We start from the raw sequence: 24,567 nt of genomic DNA, 5'->3' as shown, positions 1-24,567 counted from the left end.
CAAACTGGAATAAACATAATGTTTGTATCTCGTTTTGTATATCGCTAAATGGTAGCAAAAAATCTGCTCTGGCTCTAAAGTTATATTATGTTTCTATTTCATTTGTATAATGATAAAATCGAATAAAATAATGTGATAAATGGTAAAACATTTAAAAAATAGCAAATTTTTTAAATCGGTTTGATGACGTTCAGGTATATTTGGGATGTTTCACTCTGGTCCATTCCTCAATAAGAGTTTTGCTGCAAAAGGTTTCTACGTCAATACGTCAATTTTATTTTGCAACCGGTTGTGCCAAAACACCAAACTAACATACCTTGTGGTGGTAGAAGTTGTAGCAGTGGTTGATGTGGGTATTTCAGGAGGCTGAACAGGCCTCAGCTCTTCATCTATTCGCCCATGACATGAACAACAGGTGGCTAGGAGTAATATCAGCAAAGGAAACAATGGTACAAGCATCTATGAAATAAAAAATCATAAATACACGTAAAAATAATATATAATTATATATATATATATATATATATATTTCTTATATATTAGGTTTGACTCCAAAAATCTTATAAGATGATCTAGCAAAATGAATGAAAGTAGTTATCAAAGTATAACCGGAGTAATAATATGAAACGAATTTTCAGAGAAATATTATTTTTGGGTCTATAAAAACTCTGAATGGTCGAATACGCCCAAGAATTTGCAGTATGTGCAAATATACGCAATATAATTTAATGACGTTAAGGAAATGAAATTATAATTAATTCAACTTGGCAAGCATAAACCGAATACAAATGCGATCTGTGACGGCCGTCCTTGTACCATGAAGCATAAACAAAAAATAAACTCTATCGATTTAACAGATAGAACAAGCTCTTTGGGAATAAGAATATATAAACTGAATAAGAGTCTGAATAATTAACTTAATTAAATTAATTAGCTATTTGATTTGAACACACCTGAAAACTGCCGTCTTCATAAAATCTATTTTTTGTGACAATTAAAAATTTTTAATTATAAAAAATTGCAATTTATCTTTACGTATTTTCCTCGAACTTTAAGCATCTAATTTATTATTTAAAAATACATAGTTTTTATTTTAATATTTCGTTATATAACTCGTTCATTTATGTTTTTTATATATCTTATTATTTTATAAATCTTATATAATTATCATAAATAAATTTATATAATATATAAATAATATATTAATTATTACATATAGAAATTTATATATAATTTTATTGTTTATATTATAATCTATTGAGTTATGTTTTTAACTTCCCATAGTAATTATTACATATAGAAATTTATATATAATTTTATTGTTTATATTATAATCTATTGAGTTATGTTTTTAACTTCCCATAGTAATCGTCCAAAAATCAAATGTTTTTTTTTTCATATTTTACGTTTCAGAGGTTTTGAACATTTTAACACCTTCGAAAAAATGGATGTGTGTGTGTGTATGCAATTTTTCATCGAACATTTCGGCAGTACGGATCAACCGATTTTAATAGTTCAAGTTAGTTTTTGGCAAAAATTGGTCCAACCGTGTCTGAGATACGGAGCAAAAAGTGCAAAAAATTGAAATTAAGTTTTTGAGAGAACAGAGCAACCGATTTAAATGATTTATAAACATTTTACTTATAATGACAAAATGAATAATTTGTTGAACTTTTGCGAAGGAAGGTCCAGTGGTTTTAGGGTTGCAAAAGAAAAGGTTAAAAATTGACGTTTGATAGTCAAAAATAAACAATATATCAATATTATTAATTTAAATACGAATCAAATTATTGACACGTGGGACTAGGTGACAGGTATACTCGTCTCTTAGTCCACATAGGTCCAGATATACAGAAAAGTAGCCAGGTAGAATCTGACAATTTTTATTGATAATTGACTATTTTCATTCCTCGAATGTTTTATTACTGTATTGGAAGTTAATGCAATTTGTCTTAAGGCAAAACGCCATACATCACTAGTTTCTATTGATTTTGTTTATTTTCCAATCAAGATCATGTTGTTGACAGATGTTCTGAAAATTGAACATACATCGTTTCTAAGCTCTCTCACTAAAAATGAGTATTGACTATCATATAAACGCAGACAAACGGGCACACCCGTATGGCATGCCCATTTATGATGTTTGCATAAATGTAAATTTAGGTCCATTATAGGTATATTATTTCCCACCTTAAATATACATTGGCGCTCTAAATAGAATGTGTAATTTATAGTTCTGATAATTGTTTTTGTAGCAACATAAATAATACAATCAAAAGGCATGTTAAAATTGACAATGGCATATTATATTGTTCCATAACGTAAGAAAACGAAATGAAAAGTTTCCGAGTTGACCAAGAAAATATATTTGATTTATATCTAAATATAATTTCAATTGAGTATGATACATTTCTCATAAAGGTGTTCTAATATAGTTATACCAATTTTTAACGTGATTCCTCAAACTGCTTCTATAACTTCTTCATTCCTCCCAAATTTCAAACCTCTCACTGCCAAGACTAGAAGTTAGGAAAAAAGTGATGAAACGAATTTCTTTTGGCCAAAAATAAACGATAGCCATGTTTTCCTATACAATTGTTTTAACTTCTTTGTTTAAACTCCTCTTTCTTGTTAGACAAGGATCAGTACAGTGATGAATCAAATATCATCAACAGTAATAAATCCATGTGAATAATTGAGTAAGCAACATAGTGCCAAATTGCCGGTAGAAATGTTTTTTTGTGAAAAATATTTCGCACATGTTCAGCTGACTTGTGCGACATAGATGACATAGGTCTTAGCTATGTAATAGAATTTTAACACTATTTTGTGAATTTTACGATGTTTTCAGAATTCGAGACCTCAACGTGCCTAGCCTGAGCCGTCCTAGGCGTGGATCGACAGAGGCGCTCAAATGACTTATTTTAAATTAATAAACCCACTGCTGAATGGTTAAATATTATGGGAAGGTAAGTCCTAGTTTTGAATTCATATCTTTCATTTAAAAAGATATAAAAGCCTTTAATTAAAAGGTTTTATATCATTTTTTCCACTTTAACAATAAGTTCAACAGGCGCGTCTAATCAATCAAAAGTATAACCTGCCTTAGCGGAGGCTTGTATAAAATTATTTTAAGGGTCCTTAAGAAGGGTAATGATTTATCGCAAATTCAAAAAAAAAAACTAGGAGAAATCTTGGTTTATCATAATTTATCTATCTGTCGCTTTTTATACACTTTTTTTGCTTTTGGTTTAGCAAACTGTTGGACGAATTGATAGCGGATGATGACTTCAGTTTTCTGATGTACAGAAAATTTGAAAAGCTTTTATAATTTTTGCTTAGGTAGGTTTGAAGACCCGAATATAATTTTGAAAGTAAAATATTAATATAAAGATTTAAGAATTTGGATAATGATTCACCTATTATAAAATCATAATCAAAACAAAATTCTTCATAGTACAACCATAGATAAACAAGTATAAACATACACAGTTTCTTGTCTTACCGGTGTACGCTGATTTTCTGTATATTTTGCAAATGCATTCGTTAATATCATATGATATTATGAATTAGTTATCATTAGTCATTGTGATGGGTTAGAAAATGACAATGGTCTGAACCATTAAAAACAAAGTAAGTATCGAGTGAGGTTAGGAGCAATCACGGTTCCCCGATTTAAATCCGCGTTTCGGACAATTTGATATCAAGCAGTAATAATAATGTCCATTTTAACTTGAAAATATAGATCAAAACAAGTTTTCATAAAAAATAACCGTTTATAGCATTGCTGAAAAAACTAAATATACATTACTACAACCATTGATGTAAAACACATCAAAATATACAAGACAATCTAACTAAATGTAATCAAATAGGAGAAGTAAAATCATAGGAGCGGATAGAACTCGTAGTTCTGATTGCTATTTAAAGATAACAATAAAAACTGATATTAAAGTAAATAAGTCAGATTTAGTAAGCACAGAATAGAATACAGCACAAAATAGCAATATGAAATACATAACTCAAAGAGAAACTAAAAGGTAAGAATAAAGAAGAATACAATATAGTACAGAAAAATTTGTATATAAATAATTCTCACGCTAATTATTTTTACTACATGTATGAAATCTAAAACCATATTATTTCCATAATCTTTCTTGAAACGTTTATGTCCATGTAGACGGCCTTGTCACTTTGTTCAATGTTATGGAAAAGACAATTTGTCAAGATCCAGCGTACAATCGCCCCGTAAAAACTGAAAAATAGAATATCAACTCATCGTAATACCGAAACCAGATTATTATGATCACAGAAATCTTCCGTTGGAAATTAGAACAGAAATTTGATTTAAAAATAAAATAAACTAGCTGGTATTGGTATTTTGCCTTGAGGCAAGTTACATGAACTTCCGACATGTGTAAATAATCGACTTAATCAACAAATAATAAATTAATTTAGTGAGTGATTAAAAGTATTCCGAGTGGATTTATTACACATAACTGAAAACGAACAAGCACGTTAACTCGGAGTATTTTCTAAAAGCAAGGTTTCAAAAATGAACAATTTTTATAATTGAGGACTTTAATGGTTTAGTATGTTCATTAAGACCAAGTACTCTGTCGTTATACCAAATAAATAGCATAATTTTAATTTTTACAAAAGTCAAACAAACTACTCATTTTCTCAAACTTTGATGAATTTTTAAAATTAAACTGCTTATTTTTATTTATTTATTTATTTATTTGGCTTCAACCTTATGGTTATCTAGCACATTACAGACATTTATAATATTAATTATAACTATATATATATATACATACATATATATATATATATATATATCTAAACTTAACTATATACATATCGATACATATATACACATACACACATGCACATATATATTTATATATACACATACACATACCTACATATACACACAGATATCAATTAAGAAATTTAAATTTTTATTTTGCATTTAGTAATAAAGTCCAAAACGATTTTATAAATTTGTATATTGTTTGTAGCGACTAATATGACTGTATTTATTGGAAATGACATTCCCTTTTCACTCAGACATTTGTATAGTTTATTACGATGTTCATTATGAAGATGGCATTGCCAAAATAAGTGATCAATTGTTTCTGCAGCTCCACATATGCATTTGTTATTATCTACGATCCGAAACCGGTATAACTGGTCCTTGCACAATGTATGATTGAATCGCATTCTACAGAAAATTGAAATCAATTTTCTGTCGATGTCTAGCCTTTTATTAAACCATGTATTAAATTTTGGAGATGGATTAATTGTAGCATATAGCCTTCCCTTCCTTTTTGATAAGGTTTTAAACTCCTCTTGCCAAGTTTTAATGGTTTGTGACTTTATCCAATAAAATAGATCAGTACATGGAACTTTATAAGGGTCCACGTCCAGATCCCATGCCTCTTTCGCAAGATTGTCGGCTATGTCGTTACCCAATATGTTGGAGTGACCTTTTACCCATAATAATTTGATTGAAAATTTATCTCTAGTTAGTTGTATTAAAATTTCTGTAGTTTTTAAGATAAGTTTATTTGATTTAATATTTGGCTTGTTGATAGATTTTAATGCTGCTTTGCTGTCCGAAAGAATTATCACTTTATTGATGTTATTTTGCTTGATATACTCTAATGCTAAATAAATTGCTAATACTTCTGCAGTGAAAATCGATGCAATGTCCGGCAACCTCACTTTTCTTTTATAATTAAAATTGGGGATGTAAATAGCACAACCTGTTTTTCCTTGTCCCCTTGACCCATCTGTATAGATTTGTATGTGATCAGGCCATTTTTCATTTATGTAAGTCTCCAATTCCCTGTTTCTGACTCCAATGTTTAAAATATTCGGTTCAATTGGAAACGATGTAAATATTATATCGGGTTTCTCAAACTGCATTATCCACGGAAATTCAAAAAGTGGTATGGTCTTATTTATAGTTATATATTCATCAAACTTTTTGAAAAAATAAAAACTTGATAATAATGGTGGAGTATTTTTCTTGAACCAAAATTTTTTGGTAATATGGTGATTTGATAACAGTTGTAATTGATTTGGAATTTCTTCGCATGCCGAATTAAATTTTTTCGTAAGATATTTATTTGATAACATTTGTATTCTCAGCTGAAAAGTTATTTCACCTGCTTCCGCAAGTAAACTATTTGTAGGAGTTGATTTTAGAGCTCCTAGGCTCAATCTAAGTGCTGAATATTGTAATTTATTTAATTTTTGCATTTCAGAAGAGTTTATTGTGCCGTAAATAAAACATCCATAGTCCATTTGAGATCTTATTAAACTCTTATATATCATCAAGCACGATTCTGGGTGAGCTCCCCAACTGGTATTCGCTAGTTTTCTCAAAATGTTTAAACCTTTTTCACCCTTTTTGCATAATTCTTGAATGTGATTTTTAAAACTCATTTTGTTATCCAAATAAACACCGAGTATTTTTACGCATTTTTTAATGGGAAAGTCTAAACTGCCCAACCTAATTTGGTCTTGCTGGTATGATTTGTTGTGTCTGGTGAATATTGTTATTGAACTTTTACTTGGGGATATACTTAGATTGTTTTTATTGAGCCAATTTTGTAGTTTCTTTATTGCTTCACTAGCCTTCTTTATGCATATCTCAATTGATGGTTTTGCTACATATATAAACAGATCATCCGCATACTGTAAGATTTTGATATCGTTTGATTTTATTATTTTGATCAAATCGGAGGTATAAATGTTAAAGAGTAGTGGGCTAAGTATTGACCCTTGGAGAATACCCGTATTTGTTGTTCTTGGCCCTATAATTCCTTCCTTAGTTTTGATATAAATTCTTTTTTGTGAAATAAGATTCATAACGCAATTAATTATAAGTTTTGGAATCTTAAACTTTCGCATTTTATTTTGTAGAATTTCCTGGTTTACGTTATCGTATGCTTTTTCGATATCTACTGCAATAAATAGGAGGTAGTTATTATTGGAATTTGAGATATGAATATCGTTTGAGATAATGCTTATAACATCCATAGTGCTTTTACCTTTTCTAAATCCAATTTGTAATGGACTTAATAGATTTTGGTTTTCGATAAACCATTCCAGTCTTGTTTTAATTATTTTCTCAAATGATTTTGCCACGCATGACGTTAATGCTATCGGCCTATATGAATTGACGTCAAATGGAGATTTATTGGGCTTACATAATGGTAACAAACAAACATTTCTCCAATCTTCGGGAATCATATTATTTTTAATTATCTCGTTAAACAGATTTACAATGATTTTTTTAAATTCCCTAGGGGATTTAGAAATCATAGAGTAATGGATGTTATCCATTCCTGGCGCAGAATCTTTTTTATTTCTCAAAACATTATCAAGTTCTTCGGTATTTATTGGACAATTTATTGCTTCCTCGTTAATATTTCGATTTCGAAGTCTATCATTCTTGTAGTGACGGATGCAACTTCTAACATAATCTGGCGTATAGTTTTTCAAAATATTATATCCAAAATCCTGCGATATTTGATTATAAGAATTTACTTTAGATTTACTGTTTGAGAATATATTGATTTTTTTCCATAGTTGTGTAATAGGCATGGTATTATTCAAGGAGTTAGTAAAGTCTATCCATTTTCTTTTCTTTTTGTTGCGAAGCATTATTTTTATCTCTGCATTAATTTTTTGATAATTAATATAGTTGTTATAGTTGAAATTATTTAACATTTTTTTATATGCTATTTTTCTTTTGGATATGATTTCCATGCACTCTTCATCCCACCATGGAGTAGGTCTAAAAGTCCTAATGTAATTCTGTTTATTTTGTTTTATACTACTTATTGCTGCTTTTTCTATTATGTTTGTAATAGATTTATATTTTACTTGGATGCTTTCTGTGTGATTAAAGGTTGTTGTCATTTTGTCAATATTTTCTTCAAATTTTGTCCAATTTGCTTTCTTAATATTCCATCGTTTATTTATATTAATGTGTATCATTGTTTTTATATACACATTCGCCGTTATAATTATTGGGAGATGGTCTGATCCAATACTCTCATTAACTATATTCCAATCCAACAAACTAATTAAATTGTTGGAACAAAATGATAAGTCTATTGGTGAGCTTCTTTTGTATTTTGATTGAATTGTTGTTGTTCTTCCATCATTCAGTATACAAAAAGAATAATCTTCTATTAACTCATATATTGTAGCACCCCTTTTGTCTATATAATTGCTGCCCCACGCAAAGTGGTGGCTATTGAAATCACCCGAAATCAAAATTCTTGCTCTTTGACATTGTTCTATTAGATTTTTAAAATCCGTCATATCTATACTTGTATTAGGAGAGTAATATACGGACATTATATAAAATGGTGTATGGGTTTTAATCAAAACTGCACAGAGTTGTATATTATCGTTATCATTAGAAAAAATGACTTCTTCGCAAGCAATTTCATTTTTTACTAAAATAGCTACCCCGCCATAACCATCATCTCTGTCATCACGAAATATTTTATACCCAGAGAAGTTATAATTCCTATCTGGTTTTAGCCACGTTTCTTGTAGTGCCGCTATGTGGATTTGGTTTTGGAACATAAAGTGTTGAATACTTTCCCTATTTGATACTAGTGATCTGCAATTCAGTTGTAAAATTTTTAATTGATTCATTTATATTTTTATTTTTATTATTTATTTATTTATTTGTTTTTTTAATCAACTATAATTATTGTCACTAATATCTTTTTTCTCATTTTCTTTAGAACCAACTCCTATTGTGTTTTCTACTTGAGAACTTACTATACCCAAACTTTCGATTATCATTTCTAATCTAATTTTTATGTTCGACATATTAGTTTCCTTGCTTATATCTATACCATATCTTTTGTCTTCTAGTTTTTTAATTATGTTTTTAATGTCGCTTCTCAATTGAGTCCTTCGCGCTGCTGAAATTTCTTTATCCTCATTGCTTTGTGACCTTTTGTGAGACTTAATCACGTCAGTTCTGTCTACCCTACGTTCACCTCTTCGATACTCATAATTTGCTTTATAATAATTTCTTCTATCATTTCTGCTTGAGATATTTGTTGGTTTATTCATTCTCATTAAGTTATCTGTGTCATAAACCTGTTCTTTTTCTATTAGATTTGCTAATATTTCATATTTATTAGCATTTGGTTTATCTGAACTGCTTCTCATATTACTATTAAGACCTGGAAAGTTATTTTGATAGGATTTATATTGATTATAGGTGCTAACTGCTTTTGCATATCCGTTGTTCTGAATAATTTTTTTAGTTTCTTCGTAAGATGAATTCTGCATTGCCATGATTTCTTTTATTTTTTTATTCTTCAGATATACCTCGCATATTTTGCTATCTGCTTGATGGTTTTCATAACATAGGCAGCAAGTTTCCTCGTCATTTTTGCATGCATTTATGTTATGTTCATCTGCACATTTTTTACACCTTTCTTTGCTTCTGCATTGTATTTTTATATGTCCAAATCTCCAACATTTGTGGCACTGTATTAATCTTTGTATATATGGCATAACCCGACAACTTACTGAATGGATAAACACTCTTTCTGGTAACATATTGCCTCTAAATAAAATTTTTACTCTCTGCGAATTAGGTTTCATTGATTCATTATTTTTACTTTTTAAGCATTTAATACTTATAACTTCGCTATCGCACCTAATACAATTAAAAATTTCCTCTTCTTCTAGATCTGGGTCTATATCGAAGATGATTCCGGTTCTTACTAGTTTGTATCTGGGAATGAATGCCTTAATATTAAAAATATCCAGCAGATTTTCTCTGATGACTCTGTTTGCACTCTTATAATTATTAAATGTTATTTTTATCTTGTTTTTGCCAATAGCGCTAATATTTTCTATATCCTTACTAATATTTATTAAATTTCTGTGAAATATTCTTCCCACGGCCATCGGGTGTAGTCTACCGATATTTTTATCTTTGCTTTCAGCATGAATAATGAATGGACCTTCGTCTGTTTCTAAATAGAATTTAATTTCTTTAATATTTTCGCCTACTATTGCTGTATCCTTATCTTTTAACCACATATTATACCAACTTGTTTTGATTCCATTGTTTACATTTGATATTTCACTACTTTGTTCAGAATTTGCGACTGATATTATACCTGTTTTTAATTTTTTATTTACACTTTCCGCACCGACACTTGTTAAATTATCACTATTTGTTTCTTTATTTTCATTATAATTTATATTTTCTTCATTTATTTCACTAATATTTACCGAATTAATAGCACTAATATGGGTAGTGTCATTAACCCAATGTATTTTGTCTCCTTCCATTTTATAATAAGTATTATTTACGCACTGTGACTCACTAACATTATCAATGTCGATATCTATATCAGATATCGGCGATAAGGGTCTGCCGCCGGGGTCCGGCGGCTCGGTATCCATAACTGGTAAACAAACTATTATTCACAATATTTAAATTTGTACCTGTAGACGATCCTTACTCTTCGGCTGCCGATACTCGAATGAAACTGCTTATCGTAAGGCCGTAATATTTCAGTAAGTTCTATAAGACCATTATATATAACGCCAAAAAAAGTTCCATAAAAACCGGCTTAATTTTTTTTTGAACAGTTAATTACAAGACAACGGCTTGGTAGATTTTCACCTAAAACTAATCAAGATCATTCCCAACTAATATCGTTCGAACAGTTTTTGATTTTTTAAAATCGATTTGGTAATATAAGCTTAAATGTGGACGAAAAGTTTAACACTTTTTTTCAAATCACAAAGAAACCGCTCGGCAGATCGTCGCACAGAATTGACAAACGATAGTCCTCATTGAGATACATTAAATGGCTTTTAAATTTCTGAAATCGGTTCAGGAGCTGTTGAGAAAACGCCGATTTACGGCAAAAAAAATTTCACACACACACACGCACACACACGCACACACACGCACACACACATACACCATACACATATATATACACACATACTTTATCCAAATTTGGTCTCATTCGATTCAGAATGGCTTGAAACGTCGAGAAAACATAAAATTAGCTAATCGTTTTTTTTGATGAAAATAAACTTCTCCTTCGGGAGGTTGAAAATGTTTTAAACAAATTACACTTGACTTGAATTTATATTATCATCTTGTTTAGTAGTTACAATTAATAATAATAATTTCAAGTTTACTGCTCATATTATATATTCTATAGTTCTTAAAATTATTATATTATAAACATTTTTTCCATTTACCTTGATTTGACAGATTAATGAAAATTGATTAAAAATACTAATGACTAATGAGAAAACCAAGTGCTCCTTGCAAGCCTCATGTTTAAACATACAATGCGTTATTATTCAAGCATACGATTCCAACAATCATTTTTATATTAAGATAAATAAGGTGTCAATTCTCGAATAAAATAGAACGATTATATAGTAAAACTACGTTACGGCTCTATATTCATATGAATTGGTAGTAACGAACGGTCAAAAAGCCAGACGTATATTTCAATCAAAAATGTATGTATTAAAATCATAGACCTTATACTACATAGACTGCTAGTCCTCATGTTTTTCGTTGTACATAGTGATCAAACTTAGAAAGGACTGTGATGACACTGAGCGAACATTGTCGACAATCGCGGAACTCTCCCGATTGATTAAATGTCATATGCCATATATTTATTTTAATAATATAATATTATATTTATTTAATAATAAAAAGTAAGAAAAAAAATAAATATAATAATAGAATAAAAAACTGTTCCATTCAGTTAACTAATTAGTTAATTAAATAAATTAATATAAATCCTACGGAAACTCTCTTCAATCTTCTTGAACTAGGGATCTCGAGTAGTTGAGCACTTATTTAGCGCTCGACTAGCAGTCCATGTAGTCGAAGGTTATTAATGACAATTTTAAAACAAATGCTAATCATGTTCATATTTTAAAATTACTTGTCACAAAACAGATTCAAAATTCTAGTAAGGCAAAAGCAAAAAATAGTTTCTTAAAAATGTATATATGCCAACCGCAACAAATAGTGCTACGCCCTCCATACTTTAACATTCCGTGCTTTAGATTAATTAGTTATTCAAACATCGTGCAAATATTTGAAGTGAGTTGTTGTACTAGTAATATATTTAATTTATAACAAAAATCTATTCTAAAAAGTATAAAATAAAACGTAATATTTATTAAAGAATTAAAAAGTTCAACTTTTTATTTGATGTTTTTGCAAACATATTATCAAAATGGCATTTAACCATTTAGCTACGAGACTGTTGCAGTGAGTTTGCTGTTCGAGCCAGCAAGATGAAACATTGTAAGAATTTCCAATCAATAAAAATGTTCTTAAAAATTACACTACTGAAAATTTTAAAATAATAACAAGTTAGAATAATTTCAATAATTTAACTCAGGAAAAAGGGTAAAAATAAATATGTACTTTTGTTACGTAATTATAGAATTTATTAAAACTCTCCTTCGATAATTCAGGTTGTTGGGTTATAATTTAACCCTTGTAGCTGTGGACTGTATTAAACACTGATTTGTTTGTATATTATGTATTTGTTGCAGTTCTAATTACAGTTACTAAGTTATAATGAAAGAAGATATATTTATTTTTATTGGTTATTTACATGTTAAGCGGACTTTACTTTTAGAAGTAAACCACTAGTTCAATTAAAACACTCCGCTACCCCCTCTACCAGGGGTAGCAACCATTCCGTGTAAAGCTTAATGCCCTGAAGTTTGTGACCTTCATGGCCAATATAATAAAACGAAAAGACGTCCGAACAAAATACCTTAATACGGAGACAATGCTCTGAAATGAAAGAAACTGTAAGACCCTGTCTATAATCCTTAATCTGATTTTAATTTGAAATATATATGTATCAGTATATTAATCAAGATTCAGAGACAAATTTAATAAATAAGATAAAAATCCAAGATCTCATTTAGAAATGTTAAAAATCAGTTAGAAATTAGTCATTTAGAAATTTATTCAAATTATAAATTAATTAAACAACTGCAATATTGGACATATAAAATCTATAGTGATAACTTAAACATTAAATTCTACGAAAATATATTTAAATTTCATTAACATTATTAAAATTTCGAGGTTGAATTGATCATATCTGAAAACTATTTTCGTAAGTGCTTAATTCATCAACCAACATGATAAATTGCTTTTTATTCTGATTTTTTTGAAAATGAATTGTTATTAGAAAAGTATCAATTATTAACGTTGTCAATTATGAAAATTGCAACATTAAAATCAATCATCGTCATTCTCATTAATGCATTGTATAAGTAAAATAAAGTTCATTTTAATCGATGATTTTGAAGTAACGATTCATTAAGTCAAAAAATAATAAATAGTACTAATGTTTAACTCATCAAATCATTTTTAGTTTAAAAATATATTCTTTTACTTTCAATCAATCGTTATACCGATCTATTTCGTTTAGGTACCAGATAAAAATCGGTTCAAGATAGAGCCAATTTTTGGATACATTGATCCATCTGACTTCGTGGATTTCAACATAACTTACGATCATCAAAATTGTATAAAAGACTTTGCTACAGAATTAAAGGTTTGCATATTATCTAATGACAATAAATAAACAAATAAATAAAATGTTATTGCAGAAGAAATAAATTCACTTTTATAAAATATCTTATGCAAAAAAATATTATACTCAATTTTTTATTTAAATTAATATTTTAAAATAACTTTATTGATATGTTTCAGATAATATGTGGGAATAGAGATATTCGAATACCAATTTTTGTGAATAACACGTTAGACGAAGACAACTTTTACGTCTGCCAAGTCAACTCTGATGATTAAAGATTAATATGAACTCCTAAATAAAAAGCTTTTGAAAAAACACGTTAAGTTTACTATATTTTAAATGATTTACTATAAGTTTTGCAACAGAAACATATACTTTAACAAAAAAATGTTTGAACAAATAAAAATAAATATTTATTTTATACTAAATGTTACAAAAGACTATCTGAAAGATGATAGAATAAAAATTACTGCAATTCATAGGAACTAGGTACGTTCCATCTTCAGGACATCAGACAAAAAACATGATCTTAATTAGGTTTCAACCAACAATATATATACTTTAGAAAAATAGATGTTCGTGGACTTTTATGAAATAAATTGTTAGTGTATAACCAATCATGCAGGTAATTCATTCTGTTTTTCTTAGCCCTTTTTTTAAAAAAAAAGAAACTCTCAAATTTTCTAACATTTCTAACATTTTGTTATATAATCCATTCATTAATTTTCATTACTTTCATTTTGATTATATGGTCATACTTCTAAAATGTTATTTCTTCCACATATTTTATATAAATAATCCACCCTTTTCTACTTTTCTTAAATATATTGTTTATTTAAATCTTATCGAGACTATGTCTTCCAAAAATTCGTCAGTAAATAAAGAAATTTTTTTTTTTTTTAAAAAAAAACTTGTTTTTTATTACTTTTTGGATTCTTTGTTCGAAGCTCTCCATATATATATATATATATATATATATATATATATATACATATATATACATATATATATACATATATATATACAATGTATATATATATATATATATATATATATATATTATATTTGTAAAATTAATATTTAATAAACTAGTGCAAAAAAAAGAGTGCTGTTTGCTCATGTTTCTAAATTAATATCTAACCACTCAGAATACATTTGTTATATAAAACAAATATAGATATAACAGTATATATATATATATATATATATATATATATATAGCGCTATAGTGTAAATATAAGTGAATATATTTCGTTGCATGGTTTATCAAGAAAATCAATATAAAATTATTTATATCTTTCAAAACATATACTAAATGATTAACAAAGTCTTCTCTAATTTTTTCTCGAACAAACATCTCAAACAAAATTTCTCTAAAGAATTTATTTTAAATCCATACGTTTCGGCTATAATCCTACCCTTTACTCAGTGAGAAAATTAGATAAAATTATTGTTCAAACAGAACGTTCAATAATCCAGTGAACCCCTAAACCCGTTTATGGACAATACATATATTGCACACTATCTATTTGTGATTTTTTCTAGATAGTATTTTGTGAAATATTGTTTAATTACAAGTTTGATTCTCAACTGCATCACCATGCAAAGTTTCATCAAAATCCCAGAAGAGTAATCCTGAGGGTTCCCTTGTAAGATGAATTAATTTTTCCACTGAATGAAAGCTAGGATTATAGCCGAAACGTATGGATGTAAAATAAATTCTTAAAAGAAATTTATATTTAATTCAAAATCAAACAATATATATATATATATATATATATATATATATATATATATATCTTTTGAAAGTATCGAACGATGTATGAAACTGCATTCGGCACATTAATTTTATTAGTGGATCTGCTAGATATCGTTAACTGGTTGTGTTTGATCAGTGTGTGTTTGAATATGGGTTTGTATATGTTCATGTATGAATAATCCCTGTTGTTTCCTATAAACCAACTTCTAAAAATAGCTTCACGGTCTTAGGCTTTTGTGTGGCGAGTGAATTCCACTTGTAGCATTAATATAAAATGTATGTTTGAGCAGAATTCTCATTTTAACGATTATATTTATATTGGCAATAAAAATTATATGAACATTATTTCTTGCGTTAACTACAATATTGTAAAAAAGTTATTAGAGTTCCGTACTAAAGAGTCAAAAAGCACCTTATTATTTATAAGCCTGTCAAAGACGTTTATCAGCTCTACAAGTAACAACAATTTTTTAAAACTATCGTTCAACAGTTTGAAAACCATTAACCATATTTAATTATTTGATTGCTATGAATCATTCTATCAATATATTCTATGTTCAAATTATGCAATTCGTCTTATAAAACACAACTAGAGGTGCATGGCATCGTGCCTTACAGCAAATCGCTCGAACATCCCGTACCGTAAAATTATGAATTTTTTTTGAAAATTTTGAAATTTTGTAGTAGTATAACGTATAATTTAAAGCAGTATAAATCTAGTTTTACGAAACTCATAGAAATGTAAACAAAGTACTTATTATTAAAATTTCTACAATATATCTGATAATTTGATGTGCATATGTCTAATAATCATTCTTGACAGCCAAATGCAATTTTTTTAAATATTTTTTATTGGATCTCCAAAATCGCTGGACCTATCTTCCAAAAATTGAATTTTTTATTTTGTCAATACAAATAAATACAATGTTTTTTTTTAATAATTTTTAACTTCCCATTGGGTAGTTTTAGTAATGGGCCGAATATCGAAAATGAAAATTTTTTGCATTTCTCGACGTTTTGAAGGTTTCTGAACATTTTGGCATACCTCAGAAAAAATTGATTGTGTGTGTGTTTTGTATGTCCGCATTTTTTTCGTCCACGTTTTCGGGCGCATGGATCAACCGATTTGAATGGTTCAAAAAACATTCAATTCCTATTGAAAGGGAGATGTGCTGATTATTTTTAGAGAAGAGGTGATTAGCATTTCAAAAATACTGAGCTAAATGTGCAAAAATGGCAGTTTTTGAGAGAACTAAGCGTCCGATTTGAATGATTTAAAGAACTTTCTGCTTGTTTCAACAAAATAATTGCTTTTGGAAAAAAAATATTTGTTTCAATTTTTTTTTTCATTTTTTTTTGTATATCGAAAATAATTCAGATTTTAATTTTAATTCTGACAAGTTCTAATGAACAAATAATTTCAACTTTGCAATTCACTTTATATAATTTTTATAAATATTAGACCATGTTACAATATTTATAATAATCTATTTGAAATATTTAATATTTCTTGAACATTTCGTTACGGTACGGAAAGTTCTAGCAATTTTCCTTAAGGCACGATGCCATACACCACTAGTTTAATCACTCAAATCGGTTAAGCTGTCCTCTCGAAATCGTGAAATAAAATTTGTATACGCACATACATCAATTTCTTCTAAGGTAAGCCAAAATGTTCAGAAGGCTTTGAAACGTAAAGATATACACAGATTTTCATTTTCGATTTTTTGCGATTACTATAATTTTCCCTACTTCTATAAAATAATCAATTTAAATAGTTAACTGTGTTGCCACTACCATGTCGAGTATATTCGTCAATCACATTTAACTGGATAATATGATTGAGACTAAGCTGAAGGTGTCCTTGCTTTTTATGTTATTTTATATGTCAATTATAATAAATATTTAATTCAATGAAGTTTTCAAACTATCATCCGATATTAAATATGCAAATGAACAATTTTTTTCTGCATATTTAATACACATTATTTTATTTAGTTGTTCCTTTGATACCATTCAAGATTTGTATATTGAGACATTGTAAGTCTTGATTGACAAAAAAAATACATTATCATTACATGAATTAAGATTTATACAAGTGCATTGCAGGTAATTAAATTAAATAAGAAACTAAGACATCAATAGAATAAAAGTTTTTAACTATTATCCAACTTGTTATGTGACTATATTATTAGTACAAATAGAATTTCGGTTTACAATCCTGGAAATAAAATTTGGCAAAATATCAATAACTAAATTTATGATAAACAGATAAATAAACTTTGCATCAGTATCACAAATTGTGTTCGAATGTTAATATGAACAAATTGAGTTCTTATACTTAAGCAACTGCATATAATTTGAATTTTTAATTCCAATTTCACAAATTTGTATTGTTTAATACGATTTATCACATTTTATGTAAACAGATATTTCAACATAATCAAAAACCATGAAACGATGTAATAAAATTTTCATGACTTGCTTTTATAACAATCTGTTCTAAAAAAAATGATTTTATAGCGTTTATAATTTTAAATACCAATTCACAACAAGCATTTCAAGCTGAAAATAATTCAAATATTTACCCACTGTTTTAATAATAATTGCTCAGACAATCAATATTTGTATAATAAAATTATTATTCATTTTAACACGTAGTCTTTATTTGAAAACGATAAAATTTATGTTGTATTTTTATATCAGTATAATTTGATTATATTATATACTTTCGTGAGAATTTACAATGATAAACTAAAAAGAGTACAAATAATGTGTATCTTTATGGATTATTAAAATATTGAATGTTAATAAAAAAAAATATGTATGTTTTATTTGATCCAATGTAACTAAATGATTAACTGTGAAAAGATATTCCCATTTATCGTTTTACAAAGTGTAACTTAGTCAATTCTTGCAGAATTGCGAATAAACCTGCGTCATATTGAATAATAATATGCATAAATTATACTAAAAAATATATTCACTCCGCTATAAAAAATCACCAAAAATATATATAGGGGAGACTGGGTACGGTTGTGCCAGAGTACGGCAGACACAGTCGTTATAACAGCTGAACTATACTGATTTTGAAATAGGGTTCAAAGAGAAAAGATGTAGTATGTTTGTTTGAACAAGTTCGCATTATAACTGTCAGTCAGCGCCCTATTAACATGATCTGTAGACCGGCACTGCTCTTAATTAACATTTTACACAGATTTTATAGAAGAAATTGTTTTTAACACTAGTAGTGATGGTGACTTATAAATTATAAGAAGGTGTGGACGGTTGTGACTCTCGCCCTTTTCTTATATAATTCGATTTTATGACTAATCCATCGTATTAAAAAGAGTATTTCAGCATTTCCACGTAGACAAATGTTCAAATTACCATTTGTGGTAATGTTCAAGTAAATGTTCAATTACTTTTCTCCCAGCTGACTGGTAGATTAACAAAATTATTGCAAATTAAAAAAAAGTGACACAAAAGTACCCAGTCTCCCCTACATATAAATTCACTTTGACGAATTTGGTATTTCGATGAGAAACATAAATTACCATATTCTAATGCAAAGAGTGCGACTTGTAATAAGAAGAATTTGGCATATTGATGAAACTTTCTTGGCAGGTTATTGACAGAGCAAATTGTATTTTATATAAAAAAAACTAATATTGTAATTTATATAAAAAGAAAATTGTATTTTATATAAAGATATAAAAAATATGATATACAAAATATTACAAAATGTTTAATTTTAATAGTTTAAAACAATGTTATAAAATTTGATTTGTTTTTAAGTGCAATAATTGAATTTACTTAAAACAAGAGGATGATTTTTTCACATTCATTAAATATGTAAGATTATACATCATGAGTAAATAAGGAAAAAGCAGAGTATCAAGATATATCACTAATTAATCCACATTTTCTAACAGTTTTAATATTACGTGCTAATTATGTAGGTATATAATACTTATTATCTTTAATATAAGTTATAACGCTCATTACCTAATTTGTTCACTTCCACTTACGAGGACATAAAATAAATATATATATATATATATACATATACATATACATATAATACAACATAATGCACAAATGATACAAACACAACTAATCATTTAATTATTTATAGCCAAAAAACGATATTTTCAGCTTTATTCTATTAAAGATTTCACAGAAACGTCTTCATTATAACTTGTTGACTCACACGGTAATGCTATTGTTTTGTGGTATTTAGAAACATTTATCAGATGTTGAATTTGTAAATTACCATTGTTTACCAAGCTGTAAAGTAATTCCAACTGTATAGTGAGGTAAGTGTGCTACTGTTTACAGAGCATACATGGAAGAAAACATTTTATTTTCAGTGTTAATATAATATCTAAAACAATGTAAGTATATTATGATGCAGGTGTGCATTTCAGTTTTGAGTTTTTTTAATTGACCTTGTGCTAAAGTATTCACTGCCGATATTTTTAACTTATATCCTGTTCGACGCTCTACACATTTCATTGAAATTTTATCATATAGATTCTTTACATACATTCAATTTTTTTTGTCTGTTCTATTATATGCAATATTTAACACTTCTTTCCTTAATGGCTATTTTCTCTCGAAAGATACTTTTTATCTATAATTTCAAGTGAAAATGAATACAACTAATACTGTATGATATCAAGTAGCATGCAACGATATTTATATTTTGTATCATTTTATTTTCAAGTAATTTACTGCTTATGTTGTTAGCTATGTAGATTTTTCATAGATACTTGTAAAACTATTTTTTTCGTTAATATTTTTATAGTTTTTTTTATAAATTTTAATAATTAGTACATCATTAACTTCCCTTACATCATTAAGTTATAGTAACCGCAAAAAAATCGAAAATGAATTTTTTTATATAACTTCACATTTCAAAGGTTTCTGAACATTTTGGCATACCTTAGAAAAAATGGATGTGCTGTGTATGTGTGTGTGTGTGTGTGGATACAAATTTTCGTCGACGATTTCGAGAACACGGGTCAACCGATAAATAAAAAAAGAATATGCGATTCGTATTGATAAGGAGACGTGCTGATTAGTTGTTAGCAAAGGCAGGTCCAGCCGTTTCGGAGATACGGGGAAAAAATGCCAAAAATGGTAACTCAGTTTTTGAGAGAACGAAACGTCCGATTTGAATAATTCAAAAAACATTTTATTTGTATTGACGTAATGAAGAACTGATTGAATTTGGAAAAGCTGATCTAGCGGTTTTGGAGATCCAATAAAAAAGTGAAAAAAATGTCATTTGTCGGTCACATCAATTTTTCCGATACTTTATAGAGATTTTAATAATAGGTATAAATTTTGTTTACATTTCTATGTAAACGCGGTATCCGTTATACTTGAACGCGGCGCCCACGCGCTTCTACGCAGTTAACGTATCGCAATTGCTTTAAAAAAAAGTTCAAAATTTACAATTTTAAAGTATACGTAGTAAGTTTGAAAATCTCACGTTACGTAAGTTAGTTTTAAAAATCTCAAAAATCGATTTTTTCAGAGTTCTAAAAGAGTATGAAATTGTTTTATAAAACTTTTTACAAACATATTTAAGTTTTTTTTTATATTTGGATAAATGCATGAACATTAGTACACACACATATATATATATATTATATATATATATATATATAAATTAGGAAAAAATTATAATTACGTTAAAGAATCCTATAATTCTAGATCCTCCCCCCATGAAGTGATGCCTAACGGCGGTCGCCGTCGGTACAAGAGGCAAGAAAAGAGGAGTATAATATTTAAGTCTAGGATACCTTCTTCACTATATATAAAAAAGCATATGCATACACATATGTAAGTGTGTATTTCTATATCTATAAAACTAAAATCATTTGAAACGTGAATATTATTAATAATGTTAGTGCAAAATAATCAAACTATGAATAACGTTATATGATATTTATGGGAGAGTATCATTTTCCTAACATCCGTGAATCTGTCACAAACAACAACAGTTTTATTGCCACACATTCAACTTTATATTATTTCAATACATAATATTGACATAGGTTCAAATTATTGGAAAATGCCAACAGAAGAAAAATGTGAACAGAAAAGTTAATAAAATATTTCATATTGACTTTCTTGTAGTGGAAATTAAATCTCCTGCTAATAAAAACTCGTTCTTCAGGAGTTAAGTTACTCATTGCTAGATTCATCTAGTTTGCTATATAATAAAATAATATTTTCAATACTAAATGTACTTCAAAATACTTCTTGATGTTAAAGATATTATCATGGTAGATTTTATATATTTCCTAGATATACTGTACTTCAAAAGGTAATAATTCAACCCAAGAAAAAAATTATTATTTATAGAAGATGCTTTAGAGCTTTGAATATTTTACATTTAAGTAAATGTTCTAACATTTAGCGTTTACATTTTCACGTAAACGGCCGATTTGGCAAAATCTTTTATAATAAAAGAACATCAACTTTAACAGGTATTATAAGAGACAAATTTAATTCATTAGATTCACTTCTTATTTAAAAAAAACAACTTTAATTTATCTATTCCTAGTTTTCTTTATTAACAATGAATATAACGAATAATTGGATATCTCTTATGTGAAAAAATCACGTATAGGGAAAAACTATTCGATATCATTAGGTAATAAATTAAATATAAGTTTTGTCCAACTTTTAACTGAGATTAATTAAGGGGGTCTCCTCATCAGTAGCTTACAAAAAAAGGGATTTTTCAGTATTTTTTTTGAACATGAAAACAACAAGAGAAACAAAAGATCTTTTGCATAGTTTTGAACACGTATTTATTCAACAAAATAAAATTTATTGTATGTCAAAATAAATAAAAATGGCTGATTTATAAACAATCTTGCGCAGCAGCTCGCGATTGACAACTCAAACTCCGTGCAAGGTACAGCCCGTAATTTTTAACTGAAACTAAAAATGGAAATACTTCTTTATTCAGAAGGCTTTTCTGCATATCATAGACTATTATGGTGGCTCAAAGTTGAAATTTAAACATTTTTAACATTTTTTTAAAAAAGTACTGTTTTTTTAGGGCTTTTTTAAGGAGTAATTGCGTTAACAACATTGTAAAATGAAAATTTTCAATACATGTTTTTAGTTCAATCTATGGACAATAAAATTATCTAAAAAACGGTGTCTTACTTGTATATGTAGCTTTTATGGTTCATTTTTAATCGTGCACGGAATTTTACAAAAATCGGTTTTCGGAAAATAAGCTTTAAAGTTGCGCGGCTTGACTGGCGCTTGCCCCACGCGCGACTCTACTCGGACCTGTAAATCCTAAACTAGTTTGAGTTGGACTCTCAAACTTTGCAAGAATATTCTTAAATAATTAATCTAACGATTGAAGCGAAAATAAAAAAATCGATTTTTTGAAACTGACTGATGAGGAGACCCCCTTAAGCATGGTTTTGTATGATAAATAATGAAAAAAAATTATATTAAATTTTTCAAAAATTATAAAATTGCTTATGTTTGTATATTTCAATCATCCTTTAAATTTTGTTGTTTTAAATTTGAGTGAATGATGTTCAAATTATATACATATATATATATATATATATATATATATATATATATATATATATATATATATGATCATTTTAATTCTGCAAGAATAGGATCTACCACGATTTCCCACATTTTATAAGATTTTAAACCACTCTCCAGTTAACATGCCATAACGCTTGACCTCTTTTTGTGCGAGATTTTATTCTAGTAGCCTTGCCTATACTCACAATAATATTTTATTACTATGTAAATATAAATAAAACACTTTCACAAATAGTCAAATCATTTCTGTGCTCAATTATTTTTAAAATAATTCAGCTCATACTTCATTGAAAAAAAAAATGAATTCGAAAATTTTAACTCTCTCAAAAATCAATCACAACTACAATCTTTTTAATAAATATTTAAAAAATTAACGAATCAATCAGGTGAGCATGAAGGTTTTTCCGCATTGTGGTTATTGCATAAATGTCTTACCAGTGTTAAAGATCCGAGGTCAAAATGTTAAATGTATAATTAAAAATTTCTTAACAGTACTTTTTCACTTTTTTTAATAACAATCGGAACTTAATGAGTCCTATGTGCCGTTGTGCTGACTGTTGAAAGGACTTGGTTTTTTTATAGCTGGCAACTCAAATGGTTGTCCTATCTCCTATCCTATGTGATGCATTTATTATTACAATTCATGAAATACTGACGATTTTTTTATTAGTGCTACAATGCCGAGTAAGGACATGAGCAAGGACATGAATAGATTGTTATTTATATTTCTAAATGAAAACCGAAGTCATTAATGCTTAACATTAGGCTGTCGGAGTCAGATAGCGATACTGGAAACTGATTCGTTGCCCTTTACTCTAACCACTAGGCCACATGGGAGAAAATAATGTTCATAAATAATATGTATAAGTATCTTGAATCAGAAATATGTAAGAAACATCGTGAAAAGTGTTTTTGTGTTATACTTGTAATTACAATCTGTCATTGTAGGGCATTCAATAATTGTTTTGGCAATTATATGGCTTTTTGAATGGGTGGCAAAACCCAGCAGTTATTTAATGACCTTGACTATACTCTAAGTATTTGTGGACATTATATTAACTTCCCGTAGGGTAAGTTATAGTAATGGGCCGAAAATCGAAAATTAAAATGTTTGCATATCTTCACGTTTCAGAGGTTTCTGAACATTTTGGCATACCTCAGAAAAAATGAATGTGTGGGTGTGTGTTTTGTGCGTCCGCTATTTTTCGTTCACGTTTTCAGGCGAACGGATCAACCGATTTGAATGGTTCAGAAAACATTCGATTCCTATTTATTGGGAGATGTGCTGATTAGTTTTTGGTTTAGGTAGGTCCAGCCATTACGGAGATACGGAGCAAAAAATAGAAATGGAGTTTTTGAGAGAACGGAGTGCCCGATTTGAATGGTCTAAAAAATATTCAATTTGTAATGATTGGGAGATTTGGCGATTAGTTTTTGGCAAAGGCAGGTAAAGCCATTTCGAAGATACAAAACTTAATGTACAAAAATTGCAGTTTTTGAAAGAACTAAGCATCCGATTTGAATGATTTAGAAAACTTTCTGCTTGTGTTGACAAAACAATTGCTTTTGGAAAAAGAATTATTT

The 24,567-nt window shown here is 28.2% G+C and overlaps 1 protein-coding gene across 3 annotated transcripts in view; it reads right to left on the bottom strand.

Moving 5' to 3' along the window:
- Positions 1-24,567, bottom strand: part of LOC113377451 (protein halfway) — a 37,751-nt gene that overhangs the window by 6,403 nt on the left and 6,781 nt on the right. For 2 of the 3 annotated variants that reach the window (XM_026617778.1, XM_026617777.1), the window contains exon 2: positions 317-459. In XM_026617778.1, the coding sequence (XP_026473563.1) occupies positions 317-459 (143 nt within the window). Of the gene's footprint in view, positions 1-316; positions 460-21,079; positions 21,181-24,567 lie in introns of those variants that run through there. The other variant, XM_026617776.1, reaches the window with a different exon arrangement.

This window comes from Ctenocephalides felis, unplaced genomic scaffold (genome assembly GCF_003426905.1).
Source record: "Ctenocephalides felis isolate EL2017-DRISC unplaced genomic scaffold, ASM342690v1 CF-g0.4_SCAFFOLD_01886, whole genome shotgun sequence".
NCBI lineage: Eukaryota > Metazoa > Arthropoda > Insecta > Siphonaptera > Pulicidae > Ctenocephalides > Ctenocephalides felis.
The sequence above is the reverse complement of the archived record's forward strand: the minus strand, read 5'-3'. Positions and strand labels throughout refer to the sequence as shown.